The 17104-nt window shown below is 46.5% G+C and overlaps 1 protein-coding gene across 5 annotated transcripts in view; it reads right to left on the bottom strand.

The window, feature by feature from the left end:
• RCL1 (RNA terminal phosphate cyclase like 1) overlaps positions 1-17104 on the bottom strand; it is a 61994-nt gene that overhangs the window by 25194 nt on the left and 19696 nt on the right. For 2 of the 5 annotated variants that reach the window (XM_039230811.1, XM_039230816.1), the window contains exons 3-5: positions 15460-15635; positions 10179-10253; positions 9198-9317 (exon numbers count right to left, since the gene is read on the bottom strand). In XM_039230811.1, the coding sequence (XP_039086742.1) occupies positions 9198-9317; positions 10179-10253; positions 15460-15635 (371 nt within the window). Of the gene's footprint in view, positions 1-2250; positions 2400-4551; positions 4636-9192; positions 9318-10178; positions 10254-15459; positions 15636-17104 lie in introns of those variants that run through there. The other 3 variants (XM_039230812.1, XM_039230814.1, XM_039230813.1) reach the window with 3 other exon arrangements.

Raw genomic sequence — 17104 nt, 5'->3', positions numbered from 1 at the left:
TGTAAACTGGTACAGCCCCTCTGGAAAACAGTGTGGAGGTTCCTCAGGAAACTAACAATAGAACTCCCTTATGACCCAGCAATAGCACTGCTAGGAATTTACCCAAGGGATACAGAAATGCTGAGGCATAGGAGCACATGTACCCCAATGTTCATAGCAGCACTCTCCACAATAGCTAAAACATGGAAAGAGCCTAAGTGTCCATCAACAGATGAATGGATCAAGAAGATGTGGTTTATCTATACCATGGAATACTACATGGCAATGAGAAACAATGAAATCTGGCCATGTGTAGCAACATGGATGGACCTTGAGGGTGTTATGCTGAGCGAAATAAGTCAGGCAGAGAAGGACAAATACCATATGTTTGCACGTATAGGAGGATTAGGAGGAACTTGACGGAGGACCAAGGGGGAGAAGAAGGGCGGAAATGGTGGGGGAAAGGGAGAGAGGCAAACCATGAGAGACTCTTGAATGCTGACAAAAACTGAGGACTGATGGATGTGGGGGGGAGGGGGGAATGGGCATGCAGGAGGGCACTTTGGGGATGAGCACTGAGTGTTATGCAGAAACTAATTGGACAATAAACTATTTGTAAAAAAATAAATAAATAAATAAATAAATTATCAGAATATTTAAAAAAAAAAAAAAAGAAAGAAAGTCCATTTAGGGGCGCCTGGGTGGCTCAGTCGGTTAAGCGTCTGACTTCGGCTCAGGTCGTGATCTTGCGGTTCATGGGTTTGAGCCCCGCGTCGGGCTCTGTGCTGGCAACTCAGAGCCTGCAGCTGCTTCAGATTCTGTGTCTCCCTCTCTCTCTCTGCCCCTTTCCCACTCGTGCTCTGTCTCTCTCTCTCTCTCAAAAATAAACAAACATTTAAAAACAATTTTTTTTAAGTCCATTTAACTGTATGCCCACCTGGGGGCTCCCGGGACAGAGCCTCGCAGACAGAACAGGCCACCAGGCAGGGAGCTCTGTGACGCACTCCCCCTGTTCTGGGGGCTCCTGCAGAGAGGTCCAGGCAGCGCCCTGGGACCCCAACCCTGACGTCCCCCACTCTAGGCCATGCCCTCCCCGCTCACTGCTCAAGCTAATCAGGCCTCTGGTAAGTTAGTCCACACCATGTTTTTTTGCCTCCCAGAAGGACACGCCAAAACCTCCAGAGAAGCATAAAACTTGACTTTAAGCACCTGCCCCGCCCCGGGGAAGCAGGCATCCTGATCTGCCCCTGTATCAAATTCCCACCGGGAAAGTCATTGCCCAAGCCATCCAGCCCTGGATCTTGCGGGCCTCTGGAATCATACTACTTTTTATATGTGAGACCCCAAAATCCACAAGTTCTTGTTTTTCTACCCAGCACACACAGCTACTTCCACTCAACCTGCAGAGCTATTTACCCTCAACCGTTAACCCATCAGGGATTCCAACCCCTCGGTGGCCTGCCTTCTCCAGGCTGGCCAGTCCCTGCCACAGGACTCAGCCAGGAGCACATGGCTGTCACTGCAACAACACCTTCCCCCGGTGCCTCTAGCCCATCCCTCTGCACCAGTCATTCACCCTGTCATCCACACCCAGCCCTGGCTGGGAGAGGCCATCTGGCCTTCTCTTCTCCACCCTCCAGGCTGCCAACTGCTGCTGGACGCAGCCACTCAGTCACAAAGCTGACACCATGATGATGGACACCATCTTGGGCTGAGCCCTCATGGCTGTCACACAGACTTGGCTCTTCTCCTCAGTCCCTGTGTCCCACTGTGACAGCACACCCTTACACTTGACATACTGCCTCATCTTACCTCTGCTAATGACCTTATCCTCAATACCATCCTAACTCTTGAAAACAGAATTGCTCCCTGCCCCCTTCCCACCTAGGTCAGGCAGTTCTCAGGCAGCCAGATCTAGAGCCATCTGCTCCCCGCCCCCTTCCCACCACGGTCACGCAGCCAGATCTAGAGCCATCCTCAACCCACACCCTCTCCAATAATAATAAAAATAACAGTAGCTACAACTTATCACATGCTTACACACCAGCCCAGTGCCTCGTACTAGACACCTGTCACCTCACTCAACCTTCACTGCAGCCCCACACAGTGCCTGGAATGTGCCCAGTGATATGCGGGTCAACCAAGGCTTGGGGGCAAGATCCTGCCATCCCTGAGTGGCAAAGCCAGAGTCAGAACTTACATCTGACCCCAGCACCTTGTCACTGCTCCCCTGCTTTAGGAGCCTCCTTCTTGTCCAGAGATCTACTCTACCTGATCAACAGAAGTACTCAGAGCAGCACCAACTTTTTCTTCAGAAAGAGAGGGAATCTTCTCAACTCTCTCCATGTGGCAAGTGACCGCCTTATCTTTCCTCCTGCTTCTCCTTCTGGTCAAGACTCCTGACAGAGCAACCTCCAGGTTGCACCACAGCCCTCCCGGTCACAGCCCTCGGCCCGGAGCTGGTCTTCGGGGCTGGCTCCTCCTCTCTGGAAGGAGCTCCTCCCCGATCGTGCACTGCCCTGAGCGTTCTCCATCCTCAGGCTGACCCCTCTGGGCTCCTTGGGGTGCCGACCGGGACTTCTAAGAAGCTGCATTTTCGTTTATTCTCCTCTCTACCTCTCGACTCTCCCTGGTCCCCCTTCCTGGGAGCACTTTTGTCTTTTTTTTTTTTTGGCTTATTTATTTTGAGAGAGAGTGTGCTCTCGAGCATGAGTGGGGGAGGCGAGGGGGCAGAATTCCCAGCGGGCCCCACGCTGCCAGCACAGGGCCCGACATGAGGCCTGATCCCATGAGCCAAGAGATCACAACAGGAGCTGAAATCAAGGGTTGGATGCTTAACCAGCTGAGCCCGCAGGCGCCCCGGGAGCTCTGCTTTTCCTTTCAAGTCTTCGTGGCGTCTCAGAGATCCACCTGCAAACTACACCGTAGCCAACTCCAAATCACCCACTCCGGGCCCTCACCTGGCCCCCAGGTTACAGATGTGCATTTCTTGTTTCCTTTCTAGGCCTATCTCCCTGTAACCACACGGAGGGCCCTCAAACCCAGCAGAAATAAGACTGAACTTGTCACCACTGCCCCCACCCCGCCAGATGCTGCCCCAAACACACAGCCACTGTCAGAACGTACATCTCTAACCAGGTGCCTGGAGACACATCAGAATCGTCCTCAAGGACCCCCTGAGTCCCTCCCACAGAGCCAGGTGGTGACAGCATCCCTAAATGTTGCCCCAGGATCTGTGTAAACTAGCAGCCCTCACCCGGGCTCTTCAGGGCACAATGACTCTGTAGGATCTTTGCCTCTAGGTGGTTGCCATTAGGTGATAAGATTTTTTTTTTTACTCGAACCTTCCAAAATCTCTAAAATGAACCAAAAGCAGCCCAAAGTTCTTTTAGCATCACCAAAGTTATGGTCTTAACATGGAAATTCTCTCTCTAGATAATTACTGACTTTGGAATATGAGCCAACTCCTCAGCCTGGTCTTCAGTCTTCACCGGCTCCCGCCCTATCGTCCACACCCCATCTTCTACTGCCAAACACCACTGCATGACCCGCATTCAGGCCACACTGCACAGCCCGTCCCTCCCAGAACCACCGTGCACTACACCGCGTGCACAAGCGTGCCTTTCTTGCTCCCCTTCACAGGCCTCCACTCCAAGGCTTAGTCCAAATGCCCTCCCTTCCTATAAGAAAATGCAGAGGTTAAAAACCTGGGCTGCAGTCAGATAGGAGTCAAATCCCAGCTCTCCCACTATGGGCTGTGTTATGTGGATACAAATTCCATAAGGTGCAGCCTCAGTTTCCCCATCTGCAAAACAGAATGAAGTAAACTCAAGAGGTACATTGAGGCTTAAAAATAAAAGTGTCTAAAATGTAAATGGATTAACCTTCACAATCAGAAGAAACAAAAGAAGTTGAATGGGTAAAACGAGACCCAACTTTATGCTGTCTACAAAAGACTCACTTTAACATATAAACATATATATAAGCTGAAAGTGAAGATATGCCATGCAAATGGGAATCAAAAGAGAACAGCGGTGACTAAACTTCAATCAAACAAAAGAGACTAAGTCCAACAAGACTTTAAAGTCACAAGACACAGGGCTCCATGCTAAGCCTGGAACGGAGCCTGCTTAAGATATACTTTCTTTCTTTCTTTCCCTCTCTTGCCTGCTTGAGATTCTCTCTCCCACTCTGCTCCACTCACTCACATGCTCTCAAAAAAAAAAAAAAAGAAAAAAAGACTCTCCTCCTTCCTCTGCCCCTCTCCCCCACTCACACTTGAAATAAATAAAAATAAGTTTAAAATATTTAAAGTCACAAGAGACAAAGAAGTTGATCATACAATGATAAAAGGTCAATCCAACAGAAAGATATAGCAATTATAAATATATATGCAGTCAACATCAGCTCACCTAAATATATAAAGCAAACATCAACAGATCTAAAGAAAGAGCAATACAACACCAATAGGAGACTTCACACCCCACTTTCAATAATGCGTAGAGCATGCAGAAAGAAAATCAGTAAGGCAATAGAAGACTTGAACAACTTTATAAGCCAAATGGAACTCACACACATCCATAGCACATTCCACCCAACAGGAGAGGGACACACATTCTTCTTATTGTGCCCAGGGAACATTTTCCAGGATCACACGGTTGGTCACAAGACATGTCTTAACACATTTAAGAAGGCTGAAACCACCTCAGGTAACTTTTCCAATCACAACGAATGAAAGTAAGTACTAATAATAGAAAGAAAATGGGAAAATCTACAAAGAGATGAAAATGAACACATTCTTGAACATACCAGGGGTCAAAGAAGAAATCAAAACGGAAATTAGAAAATCTATAGACAAAAATGAAAACACAACATATCAAAACTTTTGAGACTGAGCAAATGGAATACCAAGAAGGAATTTTATAGTGATAAGCACCTACATTCCTTCTACAAAAGAAGAAAGGTCTCAAATAGCCTAACTTTACACTTCAAAGAACTAGGTAAAGAAGAAGAAACTAAAATCCAAAGTTAGCAGAAGGAAATAAATAACAAAGTAGGTAGAAATGAAATAGAAAATCAAAAACCGACAGGAAAAAAAAATCAACAAAAGAGTCAGTTCTTTTAAAAGATAAACAACTGACAAACCCTTAGTTAGGTTAAGAAAAAAATGGGAGAAGACTTAAGTAAATAAAATCAGAAATGAAAAAGAAGACATTCTGATGACGCAAATTAAAAAATAATAATAATAAGGTACTATTATGAACAATTACATGCCAACAAATTGGACAACCTAGAAGAAATAGATAAATTCTACCAAGTCTGCATCAAGACTAGAGCTTGAACAGACCAATAACAAGTAAGGAGGCTGAATCAGTCATCGAAAACCTCGTAACGAAGACCAGATGGCTTCACAATTAATTCACCGGTGAATTCCGCCAAAGATTTAAATGATAATTAATACCAACCCTTAGACTTCAAAAAACATCACAGAGGGAAAACACTTCCAAGTTCATTTTATGAAGCCAGTGTCACCCTGATACCAAAGCCAGACCTTAATGACACTACACAAAACTACAGGCCAATATCCCTAATGAACATGGAGGCAAAAATTATCAACAAGTATTAGCAAACTAAATTCAACAATACATTAAAAGGATCATGTAACATGACCGACCAAATGGGATTTATTCCTGAGAGGCAAGGAAGGTTCTACGTATGCAAATCAATTAATGTGATGCACCATATTAACAGAATGAAGAATAAAAATCACAAGATTGTCTCAATAGATCCAGAAAAAGCATCTGATACAATTCAATACTCTGCCACAAGCAAAAATTCCCAACAAATTAAGTACAGAAGAAACTTATCTCAACACAATAAGGACATACATGAAAAGCCCACAGCTAATATCATGTTCAGGAATGGTAGAAAACTGAAAGCTTTCCCTCTGCAATTTGGAATAAAGCAAGGATGACCACTCTTTCCATTCCTATTCAGCATGGTACTGCAAATCCTAACCGGAGCAATTAAGCATGAAAAAGAAATGAAAGGAACCCAAATTGGAAAGGAAGAAGTAAAATTATCTGTCTACAGATGACATGATCTTATGTGTAGAAACCCTAAAGATATCACCACACGCACACACAAAAACTACTGGAATAAATATTTTTGTAAGTTGCAGAATACAAAATCAACATACAAAAATTAGTTGCATTTCTGTACATTAACCATAAACTATCCGAGTAAGAAATCAAGGAAATAATCCTATTTACAAAAGCATCCAAAAAACCCCTAAATACTTAAGAATAAACTTAACCAAGGAAGTGAACTGTATACTAAAAAGTATAAAACACTCACAAAAAAACACTTTAAAAGACAAATAAATGGAAAGACAGTCTATGTTGATGGACTGAGAGAATTAATATTCTTAAAACATCCAGAACACCCAAAGTAAACTACAGATTCAATGCAATCCCTATCTAAATCCCAATGATATTTTAATGTTTGTTTATTTTTGAGAGAGAACGAGAGAGACAGAGCATGAGCAGGAAGGAGCAGAGAGAGAGAGAGGGAGACACAGAATCTGAAACAGGCTCCAGGCTCAGCTGTCAGCACAGAGCCTGATGCGGGGCTCAAACCCACAAACCGTGCGATCATGACCTGAGCCAAAGTCACTTAACTGACTGAGCCACCCAGGTGCCCCAAAATCCCAATGATATTTTTTATGGAATAATAGATACAGAAAAAAACAATCCTAAAATTTATATAGAACTACAAAGGACTCAAAAAAGCCAAAGTAACTCTGAACAAGAACAATGCTGGAGGCATCGGAGTTCCTGATTTCAAAATATATTACAAAGCTCCAGTAATCAAAATGGCATGGTATTGTCATAGAAACATACAGACCAAAGGAAGAGAATAGAGAGCCCAGAAATAAACCCCTATAAGTCTGTTCAACAGACATTCCACATACAAAAATCAACTCAAAATAGATTAAAGATAAGCCTAAGACCTAAAACCATAAAAATTCTAGAAGAAAACTAGGGAAAAGGTGACTTAGCACTGGCAATGATTTCTCAGACGGAATACCAACACAAGGGCAAAAGAAACAAAAAAAATGAAAAGGCAACCCACAGAATGGGAGAAAATGTCTGCAATTCATATCTCTGATTAATTTCCAAAATATATAACAAACTCTTTCAACTCATTAGCAAAAGGATTAAAACAATCCAATTTAAAAAATGGGCAAAGGACCTGAAGAGATACTTCTCCAAAGAAGAACCAGAGACGTTCATACTTTCATGTGACAAAGTGCTCAGTATCACTCGTCATGAGTAATGCAGATCAAAACCACAATGAGTTAGGGGCGCTTGGGTGGCTCAGTCGGTCGACCGTCCGACTTCAGCTCGGGTCATGATCTCACGGGTCATGGGTTTGAGCCCCACCTCAGGCTCTGTGCTGAGAGCTCAGAGCCTGGAGCCTGCTTCAGATTCTATGTCTCCTCTCTCTGCCCCTCCCCTGCCCCCTCACTCCTTCTCTCAAAAATAAACAAACATTAAAACCTTAAAAAAAAATACACAATGAGTTATCACCCCATGCTTGTTAGAATAGCTATTAAAAAAAAAAAAAAAGATAAGAAGTACTGCTGACAGTGTGGAGAAAAGGGAATCCTTATATGCTGTTGGTGGGAATGTGAACTGATCCCACAATCCCACTTAGGGTACATATCCACAGAAACTGAATACACTCCCACGTTCATTTCAGTGTTATTCACTATAGCCAAGATACGAAAGCAACCTAAATGGCCAATGAAAGATAAATAAAGAAAAATGTAATATTTACATACATACAACAGAGTATTATTAGGCCTTAAAAAAAACAAATGAAATGCTGTATTTGTGACATGGTTTAATAAGGAAGACAGTGTGCTAAGTCAAATAACACTTAGCGAGAGACACGAAGTGAAAGATACAGAACAGATACAGAAGAACAAACACTGCTTAACTCTATTTATATAAGGAATCCAAAACAGTCACCCTCACAGAAGCGAACTGGGAATGTGGCTGCCAGGGCTGGAGGGAGGGGGAGGTGGAAATGCTGTTCAAAGGGGACAGAGTTTCAGTTATGCAAGATGATTAAGTCCTACAGACCTACTATAGGCTGTAATGCCTGCATTATACACTTAAAATTTTGCTAAGATAATTATACTGGACTTTAAAAAATAATCTTTAAAAATCTGCTCAAAGAGTAGACCTATATCAAGTGTTACCACAAAAAATTAAAAGTGTAAAAATTTTTTTAAAAATGAAGAGGGCAGAAAGAAACGTTAGGAGGTAACGAACAGGTTTAGGGCACTGATTATGCTGCTGGCCTCTCGGGTACACACTAACCTCCAAACTCATCAAGCTGTAATGTTAAATCCATATTGCTTTTTGTATGTATATCATACATCAATTAAGTGGTTTCTAGTTAATTATTTTTAAAGAATTATTTATTTTTGAGAGAGAAAGTCTGAGTGAAGAAGGGGCAGAGAGGGAGGGGCAGGGATCTGAAGTGGGCTCTGCGACGACAGCAGCAAGCCCAAGGTGGGGCTCCAACTTGTGAACCATGAGACCATGGCTTGAGCCAAAGTCAGACGCTCAACCGAGTCCCCCAGGTGCCCCAATAAAGTGGGATTTTAAAAACAAAATAAAAGCAAGTATACACTTCTATTATCACAGTGCCTGCAGAATAATCACTTAATAAACAGGTATTATTCCTGCCCTCCTATATCCTCCAGACAAAATGTGCCATCCTGTATCTTAGCTCCCCCAACCTGCTGTGTGCCCGTCTACACCATGTCACACATTAGATCAGAATTACATGTTTGCAAAAGTTTCCCCTCACCAGACAGGGCGCTCTTCCGAGGGAGGGATGGCAGCGGCGGCCCCTAAACCAAAGCCCCCAGGAGAGCCGCACGGACCCTGGGGTTGTCTGCTTGTGCGTTAATTAAAAACAAAAAAAATAAAGGAACCGGTCTAGTCATGGGGAGACAGATAATAAACCATCATATTGCAGCCAACAATGACCATTTTGTGCGGTGAACACGTCTCTGAGACTGCCGTCTAAACTGCAAACAGCTCTGGGGAAAGGTCCACAGCTGGGAGCGGGGAGCCATCCCTCTCCTGGGGAAGCAAGTCAGAGACAGAAAGCTAAGCCAGACACAAAGGATACGCAACTCCTCTGATGCGTTTGATTTTCCCAGGATCCGTGAGCTGAACGGGCTTCAGGACCTTCCGCACGGGGCATGTGAAGAACACTTCACCCCCTCCTCCGGGAGGCATCCCCCGCCGCACCACCTGCCCGGAGGCAAGAAAGAAGAGGTGAGGACTGGGTGGAGCGCAAGACCCTGACGCCCAGCCCGGCCCCTTCTTCCCTCCGAGGCAGCGAGCTCGTTCATGCCCGACTTGTCAGTCCCTGCAATACCGACAGCCCCTCCTTAGGTGGGCACCCAGCGGCTGCCGAGCAGTGACACCGGGCCAGCACGCCCCTGTCACAGCGAAGCCACTTCACCACCAGGGCTTGTACCCTCATCCTAACAGTGAGTGACTGGCCCGGCTCATCGGCTCATCCTATTCCTTACCCATCGGGAGCCCGTTTCTCCTCCTGTGCAATTAACTCAGCTATCAAAACCCATTTTATTCAATAAAAATGAAGTCATTTCCCCTGTTTTAAAACATTTAAGAAATAGATTCTAAACACCAGCGTAAGACACCCAGTGTTCGTGACGTAACCCCCTTAACAGCAGAGAAACGGATGCCTCAATTACTTCTACTCAGTTTTGAAAACACTAAACACCCTCAGGGGCACCCAGGTCGGGAGGCCCTAGACACAAATCACATGTAGATGATACCGACCAGAGAGGGGGTGCGGCCAGAACCCTGGCTCCGCCACTCACTAGCCAACATGCTGCGAGGAACTGGGAGCGGACACGTGTGCAACACTCACAACACCACCCACCGCAGAGTAAGTGTGATGTAACTTAAGAGTCCCTTTCCAGATCAAAGTCTGTAATGCTGGAGTCATGACTCCTGGGGGTCTTCTCAATGGTGACGTTCAATGTGACACACACAGACACACAGAGTCACACAGCCTTCCCATGAGTTCACAGGAGAATGTGTTGCACACATATATACAACCCACAATGTACACATTCTTACCTTTAGCTCAAATGATTCACCATCAATTCCAAACTGTTTCAACAGAGGGAGGGCTGTTGCCTTAAGAACATCAACCTGTAGAATTATTTCAGAGGAAAAAGAGAAAAGTTTAATTAAACCCCAAGAAGCGGGGGAACAAAGAGCCCACGACCCAGTTTGAGGTTTAGGCAGCAGGCAGGCAGTGCCAGCCTGCGAGGAGAAGGCACGGGCTCCCAGCTGAGGGCGGGGGCCGGCTCTGCTCCCAAGTAAGGCTGCGCTCTCACAGGCGCCAGCTTCTGCAAGGCCCCCTCTCCTCGCTCTACAATAGCACACACCTCCCTATGAGTCGTGAGAATCACATGCATCATGCAAAAAGCATCAAGAAACAGCTCGGCTCATCCAGAAAATAAACTGGGACTTCTGCTCATTCCTAGAAGCCTAAGTGCTACAGAAGAAAATATCAGTCTTCTTTATTATTCTTTTCCCATCGTGGTTGCTTAGGGCTGAAGCTGGTGGCAATCCAAGCCAAAGCAAACCAAATGAAGTCTGCAACCTGGGCAGGGGCGACCTGGGAGTCCTGCGGGCACCACACAGGCAGTCACAGGAGGGGGGAGTCCATGGGGTGGAGGTGGGGGGGGTTTGAGGGCGAGGAGCATGGCAGCCTCGGGCTCAGAGAAGAGCACAAAGCCCAGAGTGCGATGACAATGCCCACAGTTGATGGCAAGGCTATGCAGTGTGGCTACCATGACCTCCTCCCTTGGAGCTCCTGGGGGGCCTGGGGTCCTCTGCTTACTTATTTGCAGACTGAATAAGGAAGACATTCAAATCAGGTTGGCAACAAGTCAGTGAATGTTGTCTCAATGGCAACTCAGAAAGGAAAGGAGAATCACTCCCTTCTTGTTCCCATAGGACCAGAGTGGCTCTCTGGCCTCCCGGGTCGGACCCCCGGCAGACAGCGAGCACAGCGGGCAGGAGCAGGACCAGAAAAGTCCTGGTCCTGACCCACGCTCTGCCTCCAGTTATCTGTGTGGCCTCAGGTCAGAAAATCCCATGTGTCTTTAAGGTATGGGGCTCTCCAAGCTGCCACCAACTCTAACATGCTGAGACTGACCAGAGCGATACTCCAATAAGGCTTCATAGAAGAGAACAGCCCCAACTAAATATCCTGATGCCACAAAATTAACCAGGGGCAGAAACGACCTCAGAAATGACTGGGGTCATTCAATTCAGAACGGATCGGGTGCGGGAAGAGCAGTTCTGAGGGAAACTCATTAAAGATTAGCTAATTTCATTAAATATTAAAGCTGAACACATGTCCCATACTTAAAATAATGCATCTGGGGCTACCAGAACTGAGACGACGCCAGGCTAGGATAGGATCAAGGGCAATCGGGGAGGCCAACCCCGGCTCTGGGAACAGCGGGGGTGCAGGAACTGCTCTGCTGGCGTGACTCCCGGGCACTGGGCACGCAGAGCTCTCCCAGGGGAGCCGGGGGAGAAAGCAGTGCACCCCTTCTGGCTCACGCTACCTATACCTGGTGTCAAAAGGCTGAGGTCAGACTGTCTCTGAAGGTCAGCCAGGAGCCCTCGCGTAGCTGAAGGGGGCCCTCCCTCCTGCATCAGTCCCCACCTGACACGGACGGCAGGCATCCCGGTGCAGTGGGACCGGGGCTGCGAAAGCAGATGTGGGCCTGAGTCCCTCTCTGCCTCCTGCTAGCTGTGACACCCGGACACCTCCCCACGTCCCCGGGGCCGCGGGTGCCTCCTGCGTAAGGTGAGGGCTGGACTGGATGTGCTCCTCTGGCTGTGCACACTCTCATCTTAGCAGAGTGAGGGTGTCTACAAGTTCTGTTTAAGGAAAAGGGAGCTGGAACCCTGCGATTATAGGCCAAACTCGGGCCCGAGTGGCACCTGATGGCAGAGGCATTACCCTTCAGTTCAGTCGACAGAAATGTGATCAGATCCAAGCCAAAAAGAAAAAGGGAAGAAACCTGCTCTCAGCTACCTTGTCTGACAGTGGTAAGAACAGCCACCTCACAGGGTTGGGACAAGAATTCAATAAATAAGGACACATAGAGATGAACACAGGTTCACCCACAACAGTGCCCAGCATGCGGCAGACACAAAAATTGTACTTCTTTTCACCTTCTAGGAGGGTACTGAAAAAGACTGGAATCTTCTCTGCCATTTGACTGGTTTGTTGGCACCAATAAACATATGTGCTCTGGTGCAGTATCACGGAGATTCAAAGAAGACCTCCTGAACTTTTCTTCTCAGAATTTCACACTACTCTCTGCCCTTCCGTCCCCAAGGGAAAATGTCCCTACTCCCTCACAAGGCTCATTCTATCACTTCTACTGTCTACCCTCGCCCCTCCAGCAGCTGCGGGAGTCAGCCTTACAAACAGCCCCATCATCGTACCTAACCTTCTAGAAGAATCTCCTGGTTCTCTATGGTTCTGTCTGCTACTCACTCCCCAACCTATGCCTGTCTTTAAAGTCCAAGGACACTGCTCTCTCGAGGTCCATACAACTCCTCGCTGCCAAACCCCCACACCCCGCCCTAAGTCGGCTCCTGCACACACTGCCTTTGTGGCTCTTCCGCCTGCTTCTTAGAACTTGCCTCCTATCTCCATGGTCACCATCTCCAGCCCCTCTTCCCCAGCTCACATCTCAAACATTCATTTCCTCTTCTTCCCCTACTCCCAGGCTCTGGGACCGTGCGGCAAAAGCCAAATGCCCACGGAAGCCAGAAAGGGAATTTAAGTGAACGATGAGGCCACCTAAGGCCTGTGTCCAACAGGAGCACTCACATCTTATCCAAAGAGGACGGCGCCACTCAGGTCCCTCTGATGGCCACCCAGTGCTACCACATGGACCTACTGTGACGTAAAACCTGGGGTCTCAAATGTGAACCACCAAGTCAGAGACACACGCCACCACCATACTATTCAGGCGGGGGAAGGCACACATGTAGAATTCATTACGTCAAAAAGCCCCCAGCATTCAACCCTGGCGCTGGTCAACCTCATTCTCCTGGGATTGAACCGTCAGGAGGTAGGATCCTGGCAACCTATCTCTGAGCCCCAGACAATAATTTCTAACTGTGGGCTGGACAGGCCCTGTGGATATCCTGCCAGTATCCTGATCCCAGAGAAGAGGATCAAAACTACACACGTCATCCATCATCCCACAATTTTCCTCCTCCCCATGTCAAATGCCATCTGATCCCTGCCCTTCAAGTCAACCGGGGCAGAAATCAGGAAATTATGTACGATTCCTTCCCCCGTCCCATCTGCAATGTGCTGTCAAGTTAAGAAGCCTCTCCCTCCACAATGTCCGGAAGGACATCTGTCCCTTCCTTTCTACTTCCACCTCCATCATGTTCAAAGGAATGGAGACCCTTCCAATTCATCCTCATCTTGGCCTCCAGAGTCATTTTCCTAAAATCCAAGACGGCCTCTGTGGCTTGTTTTCCTCTAGAAAACCTTCCCCAGCCCTCAGCACTTCACCTGTACCTCTGACAAGGGCACCCTCATAGCCTTCCATGGCTGCCTCCAGAGCTGTCCACCTCATGAGATCGAGGTCCCGAAGGGCAGAACTCCTAGAATTCAGCCTTGTGGGCACAGAGTGGGCACGGGCATGAACTGGGGAAGCCCAACAGGATAGAGAAAGCTTGAAATGATGAAGCCACAGGCTGAAGAAGTTACTCTGCATCCAGGATTAGGTGTATTTCTTTCATCCTGGGCCGGAGCCAACTATTCACCAAAGTCATTTTAGCCATGAAGCTGGAAAAAGCAGAGAGCCCCACAACACCTGAAAACAGATTTTTTTCTTTAAATACTTTGCATGCAAAAGTATTATTTCTGGGGAATTTATCAACTAATCTTTGTCACTGGAACCATATAAAACTTTTTTTTTAATAATGCCAGTAGTAATGGCTTTTAAGATTATTAGCAATTATAGGGGGAAAAAAAAGAGTACAGAACTGAGGCAGCCAGCGCCCGTTTCCTCTATGCTTCAGAGCTCTTCCCATTATGCGAGGCTCCTGCTCCCCCCACCCCCATCCAGAAGTGAGAGGCCTCCCGTCACATTTCTAACTGAAAGGCCCATTTCCTAGAATCTTCAGAAAATGCAGGAAAAAAAGCAATCATTTGAAATTAGTTTAAAATTCTACAGTTTGTACAGCATTCCTTTAGAGCTGACAATTTCAGTATTTGCACTGTACCCAGGATCCTAGGAAGAGTTCATGTACCTGAACTCCCACGAACTGAGGAGTAAGTCTTCCAGTGCCTAGCAACACATTAACCACGCTGACACCCTAGATGTCTTGGTGAATACCAGCAGTCTCCGCTGTGGGGCTCGACGCACCGCCTAACTGGTCTTTACTGGTTAGGAAAGCTACACACACTTCACATCCTGCCTCTGGAGCCACCCTCTCCGTGGCCCTGGTCCCACACTGGTAAAGGTGAACCTTGGTAAGGACTTCACATCATGGCCCTTGCTTTTAAGATACCTTCTCTGGACAGCAAAGAATTAAAAGGTGGAGATCCTTGCTCCCTGCAAGAGAGGTCTAAGGCAAGCCTGGAAAGAACTGCTCTAATCTGTCTCTCACTCTCTCTTACACACACACCCACACCCACACCCACACACGACAAAACCCATCCTAGACTGGCTCTAAGACAGCTGTCTGGGGTGACCACAATGAAAATTCTGGATATATATTAAAATATCCTCCCCACACATGCAGGAAAATTAGCATGCTTAGTAAGGAGGCTGCTGGTGCCCACAAACTCTCAAAGTCACATACACCTTCCCCGCCCCTGCCCTTTTTCTAAATCTGCAAACTCTTCTCAGAAGAGGAAAATTCCTAAAATTTATGGTTAAAACCCGAGTAAGTCAAGATGATGCTACAGCAATGCCAAGGGGATATTATCATTTTCCGTCTAAAATTCTGGTCTGCTGTTTTGCAGCCACAGCCATCACGTGACCTTAAGAAGACTCCACGCTCGAGCACTTGAGCCAACAGAGCCATATTTCATGTCACCCATGGTGAAGCTGCACACATCTGCTCTGAGGTTCTCAGACACGACAATGAAAGGCACCTTGATGAATGTTAACAGTCGTCACGGCATTTGACGATTGTGAATCTTGGTTCATCCGCTTCCCAGAGTGATGAATGTCTACATCTCAAGGTAAATAACAAAGCAAAGACACTCAACAGTAAAGCCTGTGCTTTGTCAGGAAGTTGCTTCTCAAAAACTGGGTTGTGACAAGAGACAAGACTACTCACTACTACTCACCGAAGGGTCGACCTGGTCATTGGTTACTCCCCGCAGAACGATTCTCAACGGGTGCTTCATGAATGGCGCCAGGCAAAGAAGACTCTCCAGGTAGTAGCCAATGCCGCGAAGGACACTGCAGTCATGTTCCAGGGACCCGCCGTACAGGAGGCCAGGCTGGTAATACAAGGTTGTGCCTTACACCCGAGGAGGGAGAGCCACATTCAGCAGAAAAAACAAAAGACAAAAAAACCAGAAAACACTAAGTGGCACAAAGACAAGGAAAGCAGCAAGTCCCAAGGGGAAACTCTGACAAGGGCATCCAAAAAGTTCAAAATGCCATTCCCAAGAGCCCACATTTCACTCCAAAAGCTGACTCATTACTGTCAAGCCCCTGTAACAATAATAAACTGTGAGTGTAATTTAATAAACAGCAATAAATTAAACCCCTCCCTAAGCATCTCAAGTGCCAAAGCCGTGGCAGGGCACAGAGGAGAGATCCCAGCGGGCGCTGTGGTCTTCCAACAGCACACTCTGCCCGCTGGCGGAGGGCTCCGCAGACGACATGCTGAAGTCCTCACATCAGCAGCCAGCCTCTTCCAGGCTCTTGAAATGAGATTTCCCAGAAACTGCACTCATTGACAGGATTCCTAGAGCAGGCAAGTACTTTCTGGCACTTAACTCCATTAATAGTAGCTCTTTTAATTTAACAACAAATAGATTTAAAATTATCAAATAGCTTTGGTGGAAACTAGGATCCCCGCTCACTCCTTTGCATATTCGTATCATCCAAAAAGTTTCTTACTGGGTATATGTATAATAGGGAAAGCAAAGTAAATATTCTAGATTGGGGGCGGGAGGGCATAAATGGGTGAACACGGTATTGGTGCTGCTCAAAACCTTCTGTCAATGTCTTCTGGCACAATTTATCAATAAATTCAAGATTAGAGGAAAGAGATGAATGCTCAGTCACTCACAAGGAAAGCCGCTCTTGTGTGTTTCATAAAATAAATGTAGGCTTTATTATATTAAAAACCAAAATCCCAGGGCGCCTGGGTGGCTCAGTCGGTTAAGCATCCGACTTTGGCTCAGGTCATGATCTCATGGTTCATGGGTTCGAGCCCCGCGTCAGGCTCTGTGCTGACGGCCAGCTCAGAGCCTGGAGCTGCTTCAGATTCTGTATCTCCCTCTCTCTCTGACCCTCCCATGCTCATGCTGTCTCTCTCCCTCCCTGTCTCTCTCTCTCTCAGAAATACATAAAAATGTTTAAAAAAAAAAACAACCCAAAATCCCAATGATCACAATTGGAGTCCTGTTCTGATCAAAGTGAGAAAGAGTCTACATCAGTTAGTCTAAATACTACTAGAGGCACAAAACCAATCCTTTAGGTCAAAAAGCCAGAAACAAAACAAAACAAAACAAAACTACATAACCACTAAATTCTGCAAACCTGTTTATGCCTGCAAATTAACAGAGTGACAACTTGGTCAGGTTCTCAGAATGAAGGCTTCTACTCTGGTGGACACAGGTCGGGATATGAAGTGGAAGCAGGATCTTGTAAAATGTCTTACTTACCAACTTAAGCTGAAGACTGGACTAGAGAAGAATTACGCACCCTCTGAATCAACGATAAAAACAGCCGGAAAAAAATCTCCAGCCAAACAAT

The sequence above is a fragment of the Hyaena hyaena genome, unplaced genomic scaffold (genome assembly GCF_003009895.1).
Source record: "Hyaena hyaena isolate Hyena2069 unplaced genomic scaffold, ASM300989v1 scaffold_51, whole genome shotgun sequence".
NCBI classification, from domain to species: Eukaryota; Metazoa; Chordata; class Mammalia; order Carnivora; family Hyaenidae; genus Hyaena; species Hyaena hyaena.
The sequence above is the reverse complement of the archived record's forward strand: the minus strand, read 5'-3'. Positions and strand labels throughout refer to the sequence as shown.